At 44.4% G+C, this 23,570-nt stretch overlaps 1 protein-coding gene across 1 annotated transcript in view; it reads left to right on the top strand.

The window, feature by feature from the left end:
- The window catches only part of LOC149443511 (uncharacterized), a 186,258-nt gene that overhangs the window by 40,528 nt on the left and 122,160 nt on the right, over nt 1–23,570 (top strand). Inside the window, exons 6-8 of the mRNA XM_089655596.1 lie at nt 4,860–4,937; nt 10,815–10,895; nt 21,781–21,826. Coding sequence (XP_089511722.1) covers nt 4,860–4,937; nt 10,815–10,895; nt 21,781–21,826 — 205 coding nt within the window. The remainder of the gene's footprint in view (nt 1–4,859; nt 4,938–10,814; nt 10,896–21,780; nt 21,827–23,570) is intronic.

The raw sequence follows: 23,570 nt of genomic DNA, 5'->3' as shown, positions 1-23,570 counted from the left end.
TGTGCGAGTAACAATTCTGTGTCTGTGCGAGTAACAATTCTGTGGCCCTAAGTAAAGTTTCTGTGGCCCTAAGTAACAATTCTCTGGCACTCAGTAACAATTCTGTCTGTCCCTGAGTAACAATTCTCTGGCACTCAGTAACAATTCTGTCTGTCCCTGAGTAAAAATTCTGTGGCCCTAAGTAAAGTTTCTGGGGCCCTGAGTAACAATTATCTGGCACTCAGTAACAATTCTGTCTGTCCCTGAGTAACAATTCTCTGGCACTCAGTAACAATTCTGTCTGTCCCTGAGTAAAAATTCTCTGGCCCTAAGTAAAGTTTCTGGGGCCCTGAGTAACAATTATCTGGCACTCAGTAACAATTCTGTCTGTCCCTGAGTAACAATTCTCTGGCACTCAGTAACAATTCTGTCTGTCCCTGAGTAAAAATTCTCTGGCCCTAAGTAAAGTTTCTGTGGCCCTGAGTAACAATTCTCTGGCACTCGGTAACAATTCTGTCTGTCCCTGAGTAACAATTCTCTGGCACTCAGTAACAATTCTGTCTGTCCCTGAGTAAAAATTCTGTGGCCCTAATTAAAGTTTCTGTGGCCCTAAGTAACAATTCTCTGGCACTCAGTAACAATTCTGTCTGTCCCTGAGTAACAATTCTCTGGCACTCGGTAACAATTCTGTCTGTCCCTGAGTAACAATTCTCTGGCACTCAGTAACAATTCTGTCTGTCCCTGAGTAAAAATTCTGTGGCCCTAATTAAAGTTTCTGTGGCCCTAAGTAACAATTCTCTGGCACTCAGTAACAATTCTGTCTGTCCCTGAGTAACAATTCTCTGGCACTCCGTAACAATTCTGTCTGTCCCTGAGTAACAATTCTCTGGCACTCAGTAACAATTCTGTCTGTCCCTGAGTAAAAATTCTCTGGCCCTAAGTAAAGTTTCTGTGGCCCTGAGTAACAATTCTCTGGCACTCCGTAACAATTCTGTCTGTCCCTGAGTAACAATTCTCTGGCACTCAGTAACAATTCTGTCTGTCCCTGAGTAAAAATTCTGTGGCCCTAATTAAAGTTTCTGTGGCCCTAAGTAACAATTCTCTGGCACTCAGTAACAATTCTGTCTGTCCCTGAGTAACAATTCTCTGGCACTCGGTAACAATTCTGTCTGTCCCTGAGTAACAATTCTCTGGCACTCAGTAACAATTCTGTCTGTCCCTGAGTAAAAATTCTGTGGCCCTAATTAAAGTTTCTGTGGCCCTAAGTAACAATTCTCTGGCACTCAGTAACAATTCTGTCTGTCCCTGAGTAACAATTCTCTGGCACTCCGTAACAATTCTGTCTGTCCCTGAGTAACAATTCTCTGGCACTCCGTAACAATTCTGTCTGTCCCTGAGTATGAATTCCGTGGCCCTAACTAGCGTTTCTTTGTCCCTAAGTAAAGTTTCTGTGGCCCTCAGTAACAGTTCTGTGTCTGTGCGAGTAACAATTCTGTGTCTGTGCGAGTAACAATTCTGTGGCCCTAAGTAAAGTTTCTGTGGCCCTAAGTAACAATTCTCTGGCACTCCGTAACAATTCTGTCTGTCCCTGAGTAACAATTCTCTGGCACTCAGTAACAATTCTGTCTGTCCCTGAGTAAAAATTCTGTGGCCCTAAGTAAAGTTTCTGTGGCCCTGAGTAACAATTCTCTGGCACTCCGTAACAATTCTGTCTGTCCCTGAGTAACAATTCTCTGGCACTCAGTAACAATTCTGTCTGTCCCTGAGTAAAAATTCTGTGGCCCTAAATAAAGTTTCTGGGGCCCTGAGTAACAATTATCTGGCACTCAGTAACAATTCTGTCTGTCCCTGAGTAACAATTCTCTGGCACTCAGTAACAATTCTGTCTGTCCCTGAGTAAAAATTCTCTGGCCCTAAGTAAAGTTTCTGTGGCCCTGAGTAACAATTCTCTGGCACTCCGTAACAATTCTGTCTGTCCCTGAGTAACAATTCTCTGGCACTCAGTAACAATTCTGTCTGTCCCTGAGTAACAATTCTCTGGCACTCAGTAACAATTCTGTCTGTCCCTGAGTAAAAATTCTGTGGCCCTAAGTAAAGTTTCTGTGGCCCTAAGTAACAATTCTCTGGCACTCAGTAACAATTCTGTCTGTCCCTGAGTAACAATTCTCTGGCACTCAGTAACAATTCTGTCTGTCCCTGAGTAAAAATTCTGTGGCCCTAATTAAAGTTTCTGTGGCCCTAAGTAACAATTCTCTGGCACTCAGTAACAATTCTGTCTGTCCCTGAGTAACAATTCTCTGGCACTCAGTAACAATTCTGTCTGTCCCTGAGTAACAATTCTCTGGCACTCCGTAACAATTCTGTCTGTCCCTGAGTATGAATTCCGTGGCCCTAACTAGCGTTTCTTTGTCCCTAAGTAAAGTTTCTGTGGCCCTCAGTAACAGTTCTGTGTCTGTGCGAGTAACAATTCTGTGTCTGTGCGAGTAACAATTCTGTGGCCCTAAGTAAAGTTTCTGTGGCCCTAAGTAACAATTCTCTGGCACTCCGTAACAATTCTGTCTGTCCCTGAGTAACAATTCTCTGGCACTCAGTAACAATTCTGTCTGTCCCTGAGTAAAAATTCTGTGGCCCTAAGTAAAGTTTCTGTGGCCCTGAGTAACAATTCTCTGGCACTCCGTAACAATTCTGTCTGTCCCTGAGTAACAATTCTCTGGCACTCAGTAACAATTCTGTCTGTCCCTGAGTAAAAATTCTGTGGCCCTAAATAAAGTTTCTGGGGCCCTGAGTAACAATTATCTGGCACTCAGTAACAATTCTGTCTGTCCCTGAGTAACAATTCTCTGGCACTCAGTAACAATTCTGTCTGTCCCTGAGTAAAAATTCTCTGGCCCTAAGTAAAGTTTCTGTGGCCCTGAGTAACAATTCTCTGGCACTCCGTAACAATTCTGTCTGTCCCTGAGTAAAAATTCTGTGGCCCTAAGTAAAGTTTCTGTGGCCCTAAGTAACAATTCTCTGGCACTGAGTAACAATTCTGTCTGTCCCTGAGTAACAATTCTGTGGCCCTAATAACGTTTCTGTGGCCCTAAGTAACAATTCTCTGGCACTGAGTAACAATTCTGTCTGTCCCTGATTATGAATTCTGTGGCCCTAACTAGCGTTTCTTTGTCCCTAAATAACAATTCTGTGGCCCTCATTAACAAGTCTGTGTCCCTGAGTAATGGTTCTCTGTCCCTAAGTAACTTTTCTCTGTCCCCAATTATCGTTTCTGTGGCCCTAACTCTGTCCCTGTCCCTAGTACAGAGCGGTCTGCCTCTGTTCAATAACTGCAGGCAAATGAAGAATTCCAAAATGGCTGCTATTTATAGCTCGACCATTACACAGTGCTGGCTGGCTGGCTGCTGATAGGCTGATGCGATCACATGTAGTTGAGGAATGCATTATGGGTCAGCGTGCCTTGTCTGCGCGCCTTCCCAGACATCCCCGCTCCGTCGCCGCACATGTCAGCCGCCATTTTCTGAAAAATTTCGATTCGCGCGTCCGAATTAGGCTATTTTTCGGATTCGGCACGAATCGAAATTTTTCCGATATTCGACTCGAATTCCACTTCGGATACTTCGATTCGCTCATCTCTAGTAAATAATACTTAAAAAAGAATAATACTAAGCTTAGTTTTGTGATGTGTTTATTGTTATCACACTCTTACCCAACATGTACAGTGAGCTGGTTAGGGACCCCTGAAACCAGTTCAAAAGGGGAGGGGGTGACTGCTAATTTAGGTTCCCCACCCTCAACCAGCACCCCCTCATCTGCATTCCTGGCACATCCCAGTGAATCTGTAATGAATATACCCCAAAAAGCTAAAAATAGCAAAATACAGAAACCGTTTTTTTAATCTTTTCTCCTTTTTATTTTTAATGTGCTGTACCACCTTTAGAATCTCAAAGCTAGAGAGTGCAAAGCACATTTGTAAATCTCATAGCTGTGCTTTATAAATATGTAGTAAAGTTTCTGCAGCTATTTAAATGTATCCCTAATTTACATAAGGTATCATTAACCCAATTGGTGTATATAGGTGTTGTGCTGCCCTAGGCAACACAATAACCAGGCGCCCATAGAGAGAGTGCAGGGAGAGAGAGAGGAGGTAGGGAGTGATGACCCTGCCTGTGCCCCTGCTGAACATTGGGCATGTAAGGAGTTAATTGACCTCTTCAGCTGCAGCAGCTCCGCATGCTCTAAATGAAGCCAAACCGCACATGCACAGTTGCTGCCGCCGCTACCGGGTCTTGGGATACAGATTTTGTTGGAACATGAGGCAGCGACTACATAGGCTGGTAGCTGTTCCACCACACAACCTACCTCGCTCCTCCCCCCAGACAGTGTCCACTCCCCAGCAATGCTCACCTGCTCAGGTAGTGAGGCAGGAGCAAGCATCTGCGCCTGTGCTGACGCAATCACCCACAGGTCAGCCATGCTGCCACATGTGACCCCGTTCGGCCACGGGGCACCCTTCACTGAGCTCTGGGCAGGCTCAGAGCCTCAGGCTACCATGAAAAGTGGTGGTAGGAACGGGAGTGTAGTGTCAAACTGAAAGACAAAAGTTGAGGATAGAGTGACAGTGGATAGTGGACACAGGAATTTATGCGCCTCTCTAGATGTTTCACCTCCCCCCTGAAAATGCTGCCCAAGGCAAACACCTTGTTTGCCTTGTGGTAAATGCACCCCTGATTAACCTTGTCCCTATGTTTAACCCTTCCTGCAGTGTTTGGAAAATGTCATTACATTAATTTTCCCAGATTTTCCTACCTTATTCAGATATAAAATTTTCCTTTCAGTTTAAGCACTTTCTGATCAGAGCATTTATTTCCATATATGTTCTTTAGGCATCAAGAAACAAGATTTCCATGGAGATGAGGCTGCAGCCTCCAAACTGACAGATGAGATTTTTTCTCCGCAGCCTGGTGAGTTTATCACATACATCAAAGAGAATCTTGTAACGCTCCCCTGCCCTCCGAGAGAGATGGTGGTATATACCCCCAGAGACTGGAAGGGCTGATATTTCACCTCATAGTGGGATCCATGGAAAACTGGACGCCAATCACTTTAGAACTGGGCACCAGTCACTTTAGATGCAATAAAGAGTAGGTTTATTACACATACATTACAGCAGAGAGGTATACGGTTTCCAGATATTCCAAGCTTTAGCAGACCTTCAGGACTTCAGATACTACAGCTTCACAGGAAAGGACCTTTAAGTTGGGACCAACACTCCTGCCTTTTGAATCCTCCAGCAGACACTATAGGCAGCAACCACATTTCCATCCAAGAGAGTCCACCAGCAGTAACTGAGACTCCACCCTAGGTCCAATCTTCTTCAGGAGAGTCAACCAGCACCAACTGAGACTCCATCCTTTGTCCAGACATTAACAGCTCCATATCTGTTACGTAAAAGCCTCTTCAAGTGGACTGGCTTAAAGGGACAGCATGGATCACATGCATTCTCCCCAGGCTGCAGCCCAGGAAGAGGAAGGGGGTGAGAGCTTGCTACAGCTCACCCCAAATATTTATAATATTTCCCAGGGTGCTCCACTAGCGAAGAATCTCCTAGTGGTTGGCTGAGAATAGACAAGTATTCATAAGCAAATAGGAACACAGCAACGCTAATCTGAGTATTGTAGGTCCAATAATATAATTTATTAAAAGATAAAGACCTACTCACAAAGGGAGTATACAGGCTCGCATATCACATGGTGCAGGTCCCTCAGGTGTCTGTTTGCTCTGGGTCAGTGGAAGACCGCTGTGGGTGTCGTTAATCAGCAAGCCGGTCCTCTCCTTCCGCCTCCGGTAACATCACAGCTGTCGGCCTCGGATTCCGTAGCGTCTTTGGAGCCCTGGATACCACCAGTGCAGCTGAGATTTCCATGGATTAACAACACCCACAGTGGTCTTCCATCGACCTGGAGCAAACAGACACCTGAGGAGCCTGCACCATGTGATATGTGAGCCTGTATACTCTCTTTGTGAGTAGCTCTTTATTCTTTTAATAAATGATTTTATTGGACCTACTATACTCAGATTAGCACAGCTGTGTCCCTAATAATTTATTTTCCATACAGAGGAATGTCTACTCTGAAAGCTGGCAGCTATCTGGACAGTAGTTTTTGGACTTCGAACTCCATTATGGACGTTTTATGATGTTTTATAACTATTTATAAACTATCCCAGGGCTTCCTCTACCAGTTCCCTGAGCGCTACTGATTTTTTTTGTTTTTGATTTGTTTGAAGTATTCATAAACCAAGCCCACTGTGATTCCGCACACTAATACCAGGGATGACAGTGCCAACCACTGACTGAGGGGAGAACCTGTAGTCAGGCAGAACTTAGGGGAAACTGAGCAAGCACAGACTACAATTTAGCATTGACTGACTACAGTCATGCAGACTAAATTTCAAGAGACACTTGTGTGAGGAATCTCTGAAGAAAGGAGCCATTCCACTAACATACTGCCTTCATACTGCCCTCATTATAATGCATTTTGTTCATTACATAGGTATTTTGCTTTGTGTCAAAGTCTGTCAAAAACCTGGGCAATTCATACTCAATGGTGGCCTTCAGTGAAAACTGCATGTCAGAACAATCAGCAAATCCAAAGCTATAAACAACTGATTAATGTGCAAATCTCAGGTTGTAAAAGTTATGTCTAGCCTCATCCTCTCTCACCTCCTGAGCCTCCCCTTTGGTAATGGGGGCCATTTCTCTATATATAGCTTACCAACCGATCAGCGACTGCTGCCCCTCTCTGCCAATCCCTCCACTGGCTTCCACTAACCCAACGTATAAAATTCAAAATACTAACCACAGCTTACAAAGCCATCCACAACACTGCCTCTAGCTACATCGCCAACCTCATCCACAGTTATCTTCAAAATGGCCCACTTCGCTCCTCCAATGATATCCTCCTTTCTAGCTCCCTCATCACCTCCTCCCACGCTCGCCTCCAGGACTTCTCCAGAGCCTCTCCCATCCTCTGGAACTCCCTACCACAGTATGTCCGGTCAGCCCCCACCCTGTCTGCCTTTAGGCAATCTTTGAAAACTAACTTATTCAGGGAAGCCTACCCCACCTCCACCTAAGAACTGTACTTGAGTCACCTCCATAAGATCCTCCCCCGCAGCTATCACCTTTTGTATCCCCTCGCCCTTCCTTTAGATTGTAAGCTCCACGAGCCGGGCCCTCCTATTCCTTCTGTACTGAAATGTATTGTAATTGTACTGTCTCCCTTATATTGTAAAGCGCTGCGCAAACTGTTGGCGCCATAAATCCTGTATAATAATAATAATATCATAAATGTGCAATCAGTCAGTAAATCTAAAGATACAGACAGCTAAAAGTACAGATTATGCAATTGATCTTTATAGTAAAAGGTCAGTTAGTAGAATGTTTGCATATACAGTTGCAAGAAAAAGTATGTGAACCCCTTGGGATTACGTGGAGTTTTGCATGAATTGGGCATAAAATGTGCTCTGAACGTCATCTAAGTCACAACAATAGAAGAACACAGTCTGCTGAACATAATACTACACAAACATTAGATGTTGCCATGGTTTAATTGCACATAACATGTAAACATTCACAGTGCAGGGAGGAAAAAGTATGTGAAGCCCTAGCTTAATGACTTCTCCCAGAGCTAATTGGAGCCAGGAGTGAGCCAACCTTGACTCCAATCAGTGTGATGATATTGGATGTGTTGCTGACAGCTGCCCTGCCCTTAAAAGACACACACCTGTTTTGGGTTTACTGGTTTCGAGAAGCACTGTCTGATGTGAACCATGCCTCGCAGAAAAGAGCTCTCAGAAGACCTACCATCAAGAATTGTTGACTTGCATGAAGCTGGAAAGGGTTACAAAAGTATCTCCTTGAGCCTTGATGTTCATGTGTCCACGGTAAGACAGACTGTCTACAAATGGAGAAAGTTTAGCACTGTTGCTACTCTCCCTAGGCGTGGTCGTCCTGTAAAAATGACTGCAAGAGCACAGCGCAGAATGCTGCATGAGGTAAAGAAGAATCCCAGAGTGTCAGCTAAAGACCTACAGAAATCTCTGGCACATGCTAACATTTTTGTTGACAAATCTACAATAAGGAAAACATTAAACAAGAATGGAGTACATGGGAGGACACCACGGAGGAAGCCATTGCTGTCCAAAAAGAATATTGCAGCACATTTGAAGTTTGCAAAAGAGCACCTGGATGTTCCACAGCACTACTGGCAGAATATACTGTGGACAGATGAAACCAAGATTGAGTTGTTTGGGAAGAACACACAACACTATGTGTGGAGAAAAAAAGGCCCAGCACACCAACATCAAAACCTCATTCCCACTGTGAAACATGGCGGAGGGAGCATCATGGTTTGGGGCTGCTTTGCTGCCTCAGGGCCTGGACGGATTGTTGTCATTGATGGGAAAATGAATTCCAGAGTTTATCAAGACATTTTGCAGGAAAACGTACGACCATCTGTCCGCCAACTGAAGCTCCGCAGAGGATGGGTGATGCAACAGGACAATGACCCAAAGCATTCAAGTAATTCAACAAAACAATGGCTGCAACAGCACAGAATACGCCTTCTGGAGTGGCCCAGTCAGAGTCCTGACCTCAACCCGATTGAAATGCTGTGGCATGACCTTAAGAGAGCGATTCACACCAGACATCCCAAGAATATTGCTACACTGAAACAGTTTTGTGAAGAGGAGTGGTCCAAAATGACTCCAGATCATTGTGCAGGTCTGATCTGCAACTACAGGAGACGTTTGGTTGAGGTTATTGCTGCCAAAGGAGGGTCAACCAGTTATTAAGTCCAAAGGTTCACATACTTTTTCCTCCCTGCACTGTGAATGTTTACATGTTATGTGCAATTAAACCATGGCAACATCTAATGTTTGTGTAGTATTATGTTCAGCAGACTGTGTTCTTCTATTGTTGTGACTTAGATGACATTCAGAGCACATTTTATGCCCAATTCATGCAAAACTCCACGTAATCCCAAGGGGTTCACATACTTTTTCTTGCAACTGTAACCCTAGATGTTTGTCTATAATCTATATATCTATTATCTATGTGTATCTATGAATCTATTAATTGCTGGGCATCAAGTTTTTATTGAGCATACTCCTTTTTTTGAGTGTTATTTTCCAGGTTTATCACAGGGTTACATTAAAGTGTATATTCATTTAAAAGTACACTTCTGTTTAAAGTGCTCCTAAAGGTTGTTTTAAGAAAAATGATACAATTACCTGCTCCTTACAATGGGTTTGCACAGAGCAGCCACAATCCTCTTCTATTTGGTTCCCCTGCAGCAGTCTTGGCTCCCCCCCCCCCCACTGGGGGACTCTTGCTTTGGGGGCACTCGAGCAGGCTTGCTCCTGAGCCGCGCTCCTGTGAATGGACATTGTCCATTCACACACAGAGCACGACTCGACCCTGGCCACTGCTTTCTCCTCATTGGCTCATTGGCTGTGATTGACAATAGCAGGAGCCAATGGCTCCTACTGCTGTGTGAGCCAATGAGGAGAGAGAGAGACCCAGGAGAACACATGCACATCACTGGATCGAGATGGGGCTCAGGTAAATATAAGGGGGGGCGGGGGGAAGGAGCTGCACCCAAAAGGTTTTTTACCTCAATGCATAGAATGCATTAAAGTGATTCTAAATGTTACCTGCTGTGTGTAGTGGTTTTGCACAGAGCAGCCTGGATTCTCCTTTTCTTGGGTCCCCCCGCAGGCTCTCCTGGCTCCTCCCTCCTGTTGGGTGCCTCCACAGAAAGCAGCTTGCTATAGGGGCACCCGCAGCGCCGTGTGTCCATTCACACACAGAGCTGCAGCTTGGCCCCACCCCCTCTCTTTCCTCATTGGCTGACTGGCTGTGATAGACTGCAGTGGGAGCCAATGGCTCCTGCTTGCTTTCTCAGCCAATGAGGAGGCAGAGGCCAAGGATGTCGTTCACATTGCTGGATCGTGATGGGGTTCAGGTAAGGATTGGGGGGCTGGGGGCACTGCTGCACACAGAAGTTTTATTTACCTTCATGCATAGAATACATGACGGTAAAAAGCCTTGAGACTTTACAACCACTTTAAGGTAAAAAACATTTTGCCTTCAGAACCACTTTAACTTTTAATGGCCGCCCCCCATACAGTCTGGAGTCTGCAGTACACACTGTGGCGGTTTATGTAAGAATTTATTCTACTTAGGTAGGGCGGTGTCCTTTCCCTTAAACAAAATCTCAGCAGTGCCTTCAAATTTATCCTGTTGTGGTTTATGTAAGAATTTATTCTAATTATTTAGGGTGGTGTCCCTTTCCCTTAAACAAAATATCGCAGTGCCTCCAGCCGTTAAAATACGGCAAATATTTAATGAACCAATAATTTGGACACCTTAATAATTTGATCACCACTTAATAATATACCTTGAGTTCTTTTAGCCAGTATGATTTCCACAGACAATGGCAATTGTTTAGAAAACATACTTTTGCCAGGTCTTAGAGTAACTAACATCAGATCCCACCATTATCTTTCTCGGGGACTTTGTTTGATCACCTGTAGGCATTTCAAATAGCATATTGTCTCTGGAACAAGTCTCTTCCACTCATTGTGTGTGTGATAACCTCTTGAAATGTCCCTTGAAATCCACTCTGGAATGTTAACCCCTCACAGACAGCTGGGTTTTTTAATTTTGGAATAAAATCATATTTTTAATGAATAGTCCCCCAAAAGTCACTACAACGCGTTCTATACATTTTGTTATTGTTACCAGTTTATGCTTCTTTTTTACATTCATTCTACAGGAAGTAGCAAAGATTTTGATTTGCCGGTGGGTGAGAAGGCCAACCCTGACCAAAGTGAGCCAACTTCAGCTTCCCAGACAGGTAAAGATGTCACACACATTATTACTATGGAGCACATACAGTATATATACATTTCATCTGCTCTTTATGTTTTCTTTACATAGCTATTTTTAGACCTAGTGATGTCATCTCTGGGTATCTGAGCTTCTCTATGCAATGCAGGCAGATCATCACAGCACCCTGCCTCTGTACTCCTCTCAAGTGCCTTCAGACCTGATGCAAGCAGTGGGTGGACTCTTGGGAGGAGCTATGCAAATATTATAATGTCTTGATGGAGGAGTGGGCATGCCTTGGTAGGCTGTATTTGCATGCAGACAATCCTAAGGAAAACATACATGTACTGCTGAGCCTCCATGACTGAAAGAACTGAAATACAATTAATAAATGAGGCCAGGTATAGTCAGGATGGGGAAAAAAGGCTAGATTATGTTGGACACCCTCAGCAAGGAAATGATGCGGGCTCTATCTGTCAAGGTCCTACCTTTTCCCTGAGGTTATGTTACTCCATGTGCTGGCGTCCATCTTGGATTCTGCTGTGCATGGTGGGAATCCTTTTATGCCTTCAGGTCTCTGAGGTCCATCCCCCAGAGGGGCGTGGCTGATGACATATAAGCCTGTGGCCCGCACATGCTCTTTGCACTTGTGTCTTTGTGTTGCTATTACTCTGTTCTGACTCTCCTGGTATCTGATTCGGCTTGTGACTTGACTATTCTTTGTATTCTCCTTTGATCTGACCCTCTGTTGCTGAACCCGGCTCGTGACCTGTGATTCTCGTCTGCTGTCCTGTACTGTTTTGTCCTGTTGTTATTGACCCTGGCCTGTCTGACTACTCTTTTGTCTCTTCCACCAGCTACACGCCATTGGCGGCAGCCATTACCGCAGCTGAGGTGTCTCGGGGGCCGCGACCTGGTTCCTGGCTGCGTCAAGTCCATCCCCACCATCAGGGGCCCTGGTGAAGGGCAGCCTGGGACTTAGACTCCGCGCCCTGAGGGACTTCGGTCTGTGGGTGGTGGTTGTCGTCAGCCAGTGCGTTACATTGTTAGGCCTGCCTGTCCGTTCCTCAGCCCTGCCCTGACACTATCTGACTTTCTGCAGCTTCTAATACACATTTTGAGAAGAAAGGAATACAACTGTGCAAGACTGAAGGAACAGCTGGATGTAGGGAAAATTAACAAGTTCCCTGTAATGGTGGTCACAGCACCTTTCCTTTTCTCAGCAGTGCTCTGTTCTAATGTTAACCTGTCCCTTCAGAAAAGGATTCCAAATTCTAGGAAGGAGCATTCCAGTAGAGAAGTTTCCATAATAGAAGATGTGGAGATCTTTAAAATTCATGAACGGGGAGGGAAGGAACAAAGATGGGACTCAAGTTTGGCTAAGTTTACCTTTACGGTTTGGTACACTGTAAATAGGAATCGTAATGTGGATGCTCCGTCCAGTGGAACCCCCATCAGAGAAAGGAGAGGAACAGCAAGAACTGGAGGGTCCACCACTTCCTTGCCTTGGCAGGAGGCTCAGCTCAGAGCCCCACCCAAGGAGAAACACAAAATCAAGGGAATGGTGAATGGAAGCCGTGGCAGAAAACAGAAAACAAAATTAGTGTGCAGCTAGGCTATAACCAGCCTTAGTCTCTGATTTCTATTGTTTTCTTAATCTATTGGTTTTCCCCTAAACTGAGAATATTGTTTACTTCTGCCTGTTGCTGGGAAGTGTCCTCCAGTAGATAGATTTGGAAAAAAACTATACTGTGAGTTATGAATAATTTGCCCTGGGCAATCACTGCGAGAAAAGGAAGGAGATTCACTGAGAAGAGCCTTTTGCTGCTCAAGCCTGCTGCCTGGGGAGAGGCTCACCATTTTGAGAATCCTGCCCCAGAGAATGGGAAATGGGCCTATACTAGGGTCTTAAAAATAGGAAGTTGCCTAGAAAAGGGAAGCACCTTCAGAAAGCTTGCTACCTCAATTGCTGATTTCAGTGTAAAGGCGCTCTATGAAGAATTACTAGTCTCAGAGAGACTTAAGTTATTTATCTTTTGAGTGCCTGAATGTTTGTCCTGTAAACCCATCCCTAGCTCCTCTAGACACTGCACTAATAAATCTGCAAGCGAAGATTGACAGTGTGGTTGATGGTGCTGCTAGTGGGTCAGTGAATGTTTTTGGGGCAGCAGTAAATCAGCATATCATTAAGATGAAAAGAAAAAAAAGAAATCCAAACCAAATGGGTAAAGCCCAGAGGTTGAGTAAAAGCTATTATTAAAAATAACCATATGAGTTATTTTTGATAGTAGCTTTTGCTGTTTTTGATACAATTAATAAATTATATGCATAAGTTTACCCCTGTAAGCCTCGTTTGCCATTTTTTGTACCCGTGTTTCACCCAACCTCTGGGCTTTACCCATTTGGTTTGGGTTTTTTTTCTTTTCATTAAGCATATGTGGCTACTATGGCAACACTTAAAAAGTGAACAGGCCTAAAAATTATATAACTTCGTTGCTACTGTCACTTTCTACTTAAGATGTACCATTAAGTTGGCATGGAGGGCTTGCCTAATCCAGTTGCTCTTTAGGGGGGTCTTTGTTTTACACACATACAGTTATTATTATTATTATTATCAGTAGTAGTGGTATTAGTATCATATATTTTTTGTTTGGGATTATTAGAAATCATCAGTTCCATCCCTATAAAGAACAGGTGGTCCAGGGGGCGTGTCCAGGATGGCGACCGGAGCGGCCGCATAATCCGGAGCTCCGGCACCATATTCCGGAATCCGCTACCATCCGTACAGCGGCGGACCACAGTGGAGCAGCGGAGAGCCCTGGTATCATCCCGGATACCTGGGAGGTAGAATCCGGGCGATATTTCCGCCCTTCGTGGCGGCGGACGTTCGCGGCCTGGTGCGGCCGCATGGGCCGGGGCTCCGGCACCTCCTATCTGCATCCGCTGCCATCCGGGCTGTGGGGGATCACCCGAGGACGTCTGCAGCGTCCTCTGCATAACAGAGGCTGAGAGAGGGACGTCGCTGAGTGTTGCTGCTCCCCGCGGCGGCGGCGGCGACGATTACGGCCTACACCATCTGCCAGAAGCCTCCTTTTGCCTGATCACAGTGAGTGGGGGGTACAGGTGGCATCCTGATATTATGATCTCCCCACAGTGATTTGGGGAGTGGGCCTCACATTAATAGCCCCAGAGCCCATCATCTTCTCTGTCTGTGGCCCTTGCTGGGCTCAGAGGCCTACTGGGGCCTTGATACTGCCCCGGGGGGTGTCTCCCTGCGGGGCCCTGTGCTCAGAATCAGAGGTCCTCTGCTTCCTGCTTCCCACCCATCCCTCTCGTGTCCTGAGTTGGGATCTGGTGCTATCATCCTGTCCGGAGTGAAATTTTTGCTGGTTGCTGTGACTTATGTTCTATTTACCCTTTCAAGGCTTGCTGAATATTTTTACAATATAATGTTATCGCAGATGAGTTTGACAGCATCCATGTAACTACAACCCTGAACCTATATTGGGCGCTATAGGTCCCCTGGGGTTATAATCTCCATTCACTTTCCAATTTTCAGTTGATCACCCCCGGGAGATTCTTTGTATGCCGTCCACCAAGAAAAAAAAGGGACAAGCTCAGAAGTCCCTCACGACATACCTCCTTAAGGCTCACGAGATTTGCGGCATGTCTCCAGTCAATACAGAGCAAGCATCCCTGTCCGATCCAGCACGGGACACCACCGTTCCCTTATCGGCCTTGATCAGCGAAAATACACAACAACTCACAAAAGGGGACTTGGAGTCCGGCTTGGAATCTATGTACGCCAAACTAGCCGCCAAATTTCAATCAGAATTGCATAAAAGCACTACTGTTCTCTCTCAGGAAATAGCCACGCTGGGCTCTAGGACAGACCGCTTGGAAACCAAACACGATGAACTTAGCCTGGCCTATGGTGAACTTTCCAGAGAGCATGACCATTTACAAACGGCCTTTTCACAACTGCAGGCGCAGGTTGAGGATCTTGATAATCGCAATCGCAGGAATAATCTGCGAATCAGGGGAATCCCGGAGTCTATGTCGGATCTTTCATTAATTATAATCAAGTTATTCAAGTCACTCCTTCCAGATCGTGACCCTGGATCTTTTGCTTGTGACCGCATCCACAGAGCCCTACGCCCTAAACCTCCTGCTGACAAGCCGCCTAGGGATATTGTCCTGTGCATGAAGGATTTTCTGACCAAGGAAGACATACTCAGAGCTGCTCGCAATACTCCAACGATCTCCTTTGAAGGCTCGGTTTTACAAATCTATCCTGATGTTTCTCCGGCCACGTTGGAGAGGCGTAGAAAAATGAAAGAAGTTACAACTGCCCTGTTCTCTGCTCGTATCCGCTACAAGTGGGGCTTCCCTTTTAAGCTGATAGTTCCACACAATGGGAGCACATATATCGCTACATCCCCTCCCGAAGGTAGAGCAATCTTGGCCAAATTAGGCTTGGCGGATGCCCCATCACCTCAACGCCCACCCCCCACCCCTCGTATCTCTCCCATTTGGCATACCCCTTCCCCACGGTGGGATAGAAGGAGAGTCAGGCAAGAACCGGGTTGACAGGCCCATTCTCACTTGCCTAATACTCATTGTCTTGATAGTCTTTGGTCTGATCTATTGTTTTTTATGACTTTACTAAGATTTGGGACACAGGGATTTTGCTCTCTATTTCTTACATTGTCAGGTTGTATATTTCTGTGGTTGCTGCTGTGATATTTTTGCAATACTGAATATTTTGTATGCCTTGCATTAATAACTGGACGAGTTAAGGTATAACAAGGGTCATTGGACCCTCCTAATTGCGCCCATTAATTCATGGTTGTACTACTCTTTGACACGTTACCCCACCCTGCCTCCTGACATGGCCGGTGGTGTCGCCGCCCGATTGCGGGGTGGCGGCTCTGTTTTCCATGTTCTAAGGAGACAGGGTTTGGGCCCATGTGGCCCCTTAATGTTTGAACTTTTTGTTTTATCAGGTATGACGATTTTTCTGCCTGATCCATGTTCTTCAGTTACCCTTTCAAATATAGAAGATATTAAAGCTTCTTCTCTATTGTTTTCCGTTTTCTCTTCTCTCAAAACTTTAGTGTATGAGGATGGTATTGTGCCGGTCTGTGGACATCACGACCCCTATGTTGGGGTCTGGAGGTCCCCAAGGCTGGATCTGCCACCTGTATGTCTGTCTGATACGGACCTGCGGGTTTTTATGTCTAGTCAAATAACTTTAGGGGATATCTTTGTAATGTGTACTTTTATGATGATAGTGGCAAGCTCTGTTTATTATGGCAATTCAATGTATTTCGCATAATGTCCAGGGTTTCAATTCGCCAAATAAGCGCAAAACAGCCTTTCTTCAATATAAAAGATTAGGAGCAAAAATCATCTTATTACAGGAAACGCATTTTGCAGCCGCAAAACACCCAACCTTTTTTCATAGATCCTATAGACAGGGGTATTATACCCTACATTCCTCCAAGAGTAGGGGAGTGGCCATTTTTCTACATAACTCATTTCCCTTTGAGGTTCAACATGTGTATCGTGATCCAGACAGTAGGTTTATTATTCTTAAGGGCACCCTTTCAGGTCGAGAACTTACAATTGCTAATGTCTATGCACCAAATTCGGCACAGGCTACCTTTTTTTTTAAATTTTTTGGTGCTCTGGATAAATTTTTGTCCCCCCATCTATTGGTGGGTGGGGATTTTAATCTGGTGGCAAATCCTCTTTTGGACCGTAGCTCCGCCTCGCATACTTCCCAAGCTTTCCCAAAATCCCTTACTAAGAAACTAGATGCCCTCCAGTTGGTGGATGCTTGGAGAGCGCACAACACGGGAGCCAGGGATTACACATTTTATTCCCACCCACGTGACTCTTATGCTAGACTAGACTATATCTTTTGTACCCCTATTTTGCTGGCTAATTCTAGGATAGCTAGTATTCATTTGAGCACCTGGTCGGATCACAGTATTATGGCCTTAGCTATCACGTTTGTGGGATTGGCACCTACTCCCTTCTCATGGAGACTTAATGATTCTATGTTAGCTGATACTGACTCTCGGCAGGAGGTGGTTACATCTCTTAAGGAATACTTTCAATCTAATTCAACCCCTGATATTTCCCCAGCCACACTCTGGGTAGCCCACAAGGCGGTCCTACGGGGCCGACTTATCTCTATGGCTTCGGCCAGAAATAAAAAACGTTGGCAGCAGATACTACTTTTAACCCGAGAATTAGAAGCACACTATAGAAGCCATGTAGCTGATCCATCTTTGCTCAATAAACAGCTATTGTCCCAAAAACGCTTGGAACTGAATGCCCTACTTTCCCAAAAAACTGAAAAGGCCCTCCGCTGGTCGAAGGCCTCGTTCCTATTACATAGCAACTCAGCATCTACCATGTTTGCAAGGAAATTGAACCATTCTTTGCGCCCCCCACATGTGTATAAATTGCGTACTAACTCAGGTGCTATCTCTTCTTTACCTCAGGAAGTTTTGGGTATTTTTGAAAATTTTTATTCTAAACTACTGGCTTCTCCACAGTCGGATTCTGTTTCTCTATCAGATTCATGGCTGGATTCTATAATCCTTCCTGCTCTCACACCTTCTCAGATTGCCTCTCTTAATGCCCCATGTACTTTAGAGGAAATAACATGTGCAATAGGAACGCTGAAACGCTCTACTGCACCAGGTCCTGATGGATTTACTGCTGGCTATTATAAACATTTTACCTCTATATTGGCTCCATACTTGATAACACTATTTAATGATGTTTTACAGGGGGGTAAGTTCCCCGAGGAGATGTTGTTAGCTAACATGTCTCTAATACCCAAGCCACAGAAAGACCACTGTTTGCCGCAAAACTATAGACCAATCTCAGTAATGAATAACGATCTGAAGATATTTAGCCGCATTTTGGCAAACAGGTTGGCTCCTATTATCTCCTCTTTGGTATCTCCAGACCAGTCGGGTTTTATTCCTGACAGATTTATTACTGATAACATCCGTCTCACTCTAAACGTTATTCAAGATGCCAATTTACATTCCAAAGAGGTTCTGTTAATGAGTTTAGACATAAACAAGGCCTTTGACAGTGTTCTTTGGCCCTACTTGTTCTCTTTGCTACAGAAAATGGGCTTCAGTGATGGGTTTTTGGCTGGCATACATGCCCTATACGACTCTCCTAAAACAAGAATAAGGCTTCCTGGCTGTAACTCTGACTTTTTTACATTGGGTAGAGGTACCCGTCAGGGTTGTCCTCTTTCGCCCCTTTTGTTTGCGCTGGTGTTGGAACCTTTGGCATTGGCGATCAAATCACATTCGGATATTTCTGGCTATTCGTTATTAGTTTCACACTTTAAGCTGAGCATGTATGCTGATGATGTTATGCTTTTTATTACTAACCCGTTGACTTCTTTGCCTAATTTGTGTGCAGTATTGAATGATTTTGCTAAAGTGTCAGGTCTCACCGTTAATTTTACCAAATCGGTAATTATGCCTGTTAATGTTCCTGACTCCCTAAGTGCATCTCTCCGTAGTTCTTTTCCATTTCGCTGGGTCAAGGACAGGATATCCTATTTGGGGATTAATCTTACTCCCAGATACTCGGATATGTTTACGGCTAATTATCCATTATGTGTGTCACGTCTCTCTACTCTACTGAAGATTTGGCATGGTTATCATATCTCCTTTCTGGGTAGAGTCACGGCGGTTAAAATGAATATCTTGCCCAAACTGCTTTATCTTTTTAGAGCACTTCCAGTTCCGGTTTCAAAAACGTTTTTGGATCATTTTCAGCGGATTATTAACAATTTTATTTGGGGAAATAAGCATCCACGTTTTGCCTCATCCATTTTGTATCGTTCACAACGGACGGGAGGTCTTGGTCTTCCTAACTTTTGGCTATATTACCTCTCGGCTCGTTTTGCGCAATTATCACAATGGGCTACTATTAACTCTCAAATCCCGTGGATCAAGTTTGAGTCTCAGTCGATACGTCCTTTTTATTTACCGGGAATTTTATGGTCTAAAATCTCCCCCCGATCGCTTACTTTTCATAACTCTATAGTGACCCACTCGCTGACACTTTGGTCCAAATACAAAGCTAAGCTGAGCTTAGTCTCTCATATTCCCCCAGGTGTTTCATTTTTTGGTGATCCTACTTTTGTTATAGCCTTTTCCTCCCCTCACATGTTTCGTTGGTGGTATGATCGATCCTTTATCAGATTATCTGATTTCCAAAGAGGAGGATCTTATATTACCTTCGAAATGCTGCGCGTGTTATTTGATGTTCCTCTTCGTGAGTACCTCCGTTATAGACAGATTAGGCACTTTTTTAATGCGCACTTTGGCCTTGCCCCGTCTTCTCCGATCTCTTTTTTTGAGCGTGTCAGCCGTGACTCTCCTAGAGGTAAGGGTCTTATTTCAGATCTTTATCACCAATTTTTGATCTGTCTTTTTCATGCTCCCCCTATGTACAGGCAGAGGTGGGAGGAGGATTGTGGTATCACTTTTTCGGATGAGGATTGGGACTCCATGGTGGATAATATATGCAAGAGCTCTAGATCTCTTTCGGTTCGTGAGACGGCCCTTAAAGTTTTAACCAGATGGTATTATACTCCGTCCAGACTACATACAATGTTTCCACAAACATCCCCTTTATGTTTCCGGGGCTGTGGCCGTACAGGTACTTTGGTCCATCTGTTTTGGGATTGCCCGAACATATCTTTGATCTGGCGTAAGATATCTGAGGTGGCTACCTCACTATCGGGCAACCCGACGCAATTGTCCATACAGACCTGTTTATTGGGGGTTCATATCCCAGGGGTCCCTGATGCCACTCTGAGATTGCTACATACATTATGTATTGCCACTTTATGGTCCATTGCCCTGCATTGGCGGTCTAATGTTGTACTCTTGGACTCCGTTTTACACAGAATTGACGCTGTAATGCTTATGGAACGTATTCATTATACACTACTGGATAAGATGCACTTATACGATAAAAAATGGGAGTCATGGAAGGATTGTAGACATTTATTGCATGATTGACAACATCCCCGGTAGAGAATGGCTGACATATATTGTTGATAGATGTATCACTCAATCTATTTATCATTTATGTATCTCATGCACTCATAACTTTCTTTCTTCCTCTATCTTCTTTTTTATGTTAATATAATTTGTATTGTACATTTCAAATGTGCCATATTTTTGTTGACAATATCACTTTCATACTGTGCTGTTGTTTTACTGTCTACTTATGTACAATAAAATCGTTTGTAAACAAAAAGAACAGGTGGTCCAGTAGGAACTGCAGGGTGATGACACAGACATGCATATGGAACAGAATATTGCATATGGTTCTTGTCAACCACCACAATGCATGTTACCGGTCTGAATATACCTTTTTAAATATATATATATATACACACATGGGAGAAGTCACTGTGTACATACACAATATTGCCAAAAGTATTGGGACACCTGCCTTTACATGTATATAAACATCAATGACATCCCAGTCTTAGTCCGTAGGGTTCAATATTGAGTTGGCCCCGCCCTTTGCAGCTATAACAGCTTCAACTCTTCTGGGAAGGCCGTCCACAAGGTTTAGGAGGGTGTCTATGGGAAGGTTGGACCATTCTTCCAGAAGCACATTTGTCAGGTCAGGCACTGATGTCGGGGGAGGAGGCCTGGCTCGCAGTCTCCGCTCTAATTCATCCCAAAGGTGTTCTTTCGGGTTGAGGTCAGGACTCGCTCATCCATGTCTTTATGGACCTTGCTTTATGCACTGGTGCGCAGTCATGTTGGAACAGGAAGGGGTCATCTCCAAACTCTTCCAACAAAGTTGGGAGCATGAAATTGTCTAAACTGTCTTGGTATGCTGACGCCTTAAGAGTTTCCTTCACTGGAACTAGGGGGCCAAGCCCAACCGCTGAAAAACAACCCCACACCATAATCCCCCCTCCACCAAACTTTACACTTGGCACAATGCAATCAGGTAAGTACCATTATCCTGGCAACCGCCAAACCCAGACACGTCCATCGGATTGCCAGACAGAGAAGTGTGATTGGTCACTCCAGAGAACACGCCTCCACTGCTCTAGATTCCAGTGGTGGCGTGCTTTACACCACTGCATTCGACACTTTGCATTGCACTTGGTGATGGAAGGCTTGGATGCAGCTGCTCGGCCATGGAAACCCATTCCATGAAGCTCTCTACGCACTGTTGTTGGGCTCATCTGAAGGCCACACCAAGTTTGGAGGTCTCTAACTACTGACTCTGCAGACAGTTGGTGACTTCTGCGCACTGTGTGCTTCAGCATGCGCTAACCCCGCTCTGTCATGTGATGTGGCCTACCACTTGGTGGCTGAGTTTCTGTTGTTCCCAGTGGCTTCCACTTTGTTATAATCCCACTAACAGTTGAGCGTGGAATATTTAGTAGCCAGGAAATGTCACGGATGGACTTATTTCACAGGTGGCCACCTATCACGGGACCACGCTTGGAGTCACTGAGCTCCTGAGAGCGACCCATTCTTTCACCAGTGTTTGTAGAAGCAGTCTGCATGCCTAGGGGCTTGATTGTATACACCTGTGTCCATGGAGGGGATTGGAGCACCTGAATCACATGATTTGGACGGCTGTCCCTCACATAGATACTCTGTATGTTTGTCTGTAGGTCAGGGTAAAAGAATTCCTTGTACATAATGGTGGGGAGTAAGATTTTGTTGGCTGGCACACTTGTTCACATATATTTGTAGAAAGAGATGGAGCCGCAGGAATGAGGATGGAAAGTAACAGTGATGTGACACTATAGCAAAGTAGAACACCATGAAAGCTAAATAAATAGTATTTATAATGTGCTGCTTTTATTTATTTTTTAGGATCTGAAGGTCAAGTGGCTTCTAAGAAAGAAAACACACAGTGCAGGTAAGAGTGTGCAGATTTAACCAGTCTGTGGGCGGTATCAGCCAGTTATGATTATCTTACACAAACTAGTTTAGAAGAGAAGTATAGCCAAAGCTTTTTTGGCTGTACTTCCCCTATGGATACCAAGAGTACAGTTTATTCTGCACTCCTGTGACCCATTTTCAGCCAATAGTGGGCTAAACTCTGCTGATGGTTGACTTTACAGAGCCGGTCTTGGCGGAGAAAGATCTTGACTGTACAGTCAGGATCCACCCAGATGCCTGGACCATCAGCTGGCTCAGCCTCTAAATTGAGCTGCTGAGAGCCTCAGCCAGCCGCTCCCACCCCCACCACGGCCTAGTGCTCCAAGAAGCGCAGATGGAGCAGACAGTCACCATCTCTCTGCAGCCTGAAGATTGAGAGCTTAGCGATCAGTAGTGTTTGATCACTCAATTCTTGGTCTGGAGTTGGTGGGGTAAAGATGCTGCATCCACATAGGTTAGTATAATTTAGTTTTTTTTTTCAGGAATCCCATACTTCTCCTTAACCACTTACATTCTGGGCCAATTCTGGCATTCCTCTCCTACATGTAAAAAAACAATATTTTTTTTTCTAGAAAATGATTTAGAACTCCCAAACAATATATATTTATTTTAGCAGAGTCCCTAGAAAATAAAACCATGGACAATGCATATTTGTATATCACATGATATTGCGCAGCGGTTTTTCAGAAGCAATTATTTTGGAAAAAATACTTTAATGAATTTTAATGCACAAAAATACAATATAGTACCCAAGTGTTTGGTTGAATATAATAGATGATGTTACGCTTAGAAAATAGATACCAAACAGGTAATGCTTTAAAATTGTGTGGAATGGCTCCAAATTACGGTACCTAAAAATCTCTACATGCATTGATTTTAAAACCTTTACACGTTACCAGTTTAGAGTTACACAGGAAGTCTGGTGCTGAAATTATTCCTCTGATGTTTGCAGTGATACCTCACATGGTGCGATTGCCGTTTACATGTTTATGTGTGCAAGCCTTGCATGCACGTTTGCTTTTGCGTATGAGCACAGGGAAACGGGAGCAATTGAAAAAAATGTATTTAATTTTTTTTGTATTTCAATGGTTTTTATTAACTTTTTAAATGTTTAAACAAAGACTTGAGCAAAAACACGCCCATGCAGCAGCTATCAATGGCACATAAGGAATAAAGAGAACAATGTTATTACACCAAAAGTGTAGAAGGCGTGCCCAAGCAGGGGCTATCAATGGCACATAAAATACAAAAACATATAACAGTAACTCAAACCAATGGCAGATATTTACCGCCTCACAAAAATCAAGAAAAAATAAAGAGGAAAAAAGAGTAAAGAAGGAAGAAGACAAGACCAGAAGTAGGGGCCCGGGAACCCCAATATCAGACAGCATCATAAACCCAGACTAGCTGGGGAGGCGTCGTAAAAGCATATGTCAACCACTGCTCCCGTATTTTAAAAAAATTTGGTTGGGAGTCATTATGGATACTCGACATCTGTTCATTGAGCATCAGAGTGGTCATACGGTCCCGCGCCCCCTGAAGAGGGACAGATGGGCCTTTCCATGTCTGAGCAATTGTTCTAGTTGCCAACAAGAACAAATAGGAAGCCAACTTCTGCTGGTAAGCCAACAGACCCAGTATGGGACAATGAAACAAAGCATACCGAGCATCCCAGCGTATGGAGAGATGGAACAAGGTGTAAAGAAGGCCAAATACACGAG

This window comes from Staurois parvus, unplaced genomic scaffold, assembly GCF_062004578.1.
Source record: "Staurois parvus isolate SC_StPar_1 unplaced genomic scaffold, SC_StPar_1.0 ptg000854l, whole genome shotgun sequence".
In the NCBI taxonomy this organism is placed as follows: domain Eukaryota; kingdom Metazoa; phylum Chordata; class Amphibia; order Anura; family Ranidae; genus Staurois; species Staurois parvus.
The sequence above is the reverse complement of the archived record's forward strand: the minus strand, read 5'-3'. Positions and strand labels throughout refer to the sequence as shown.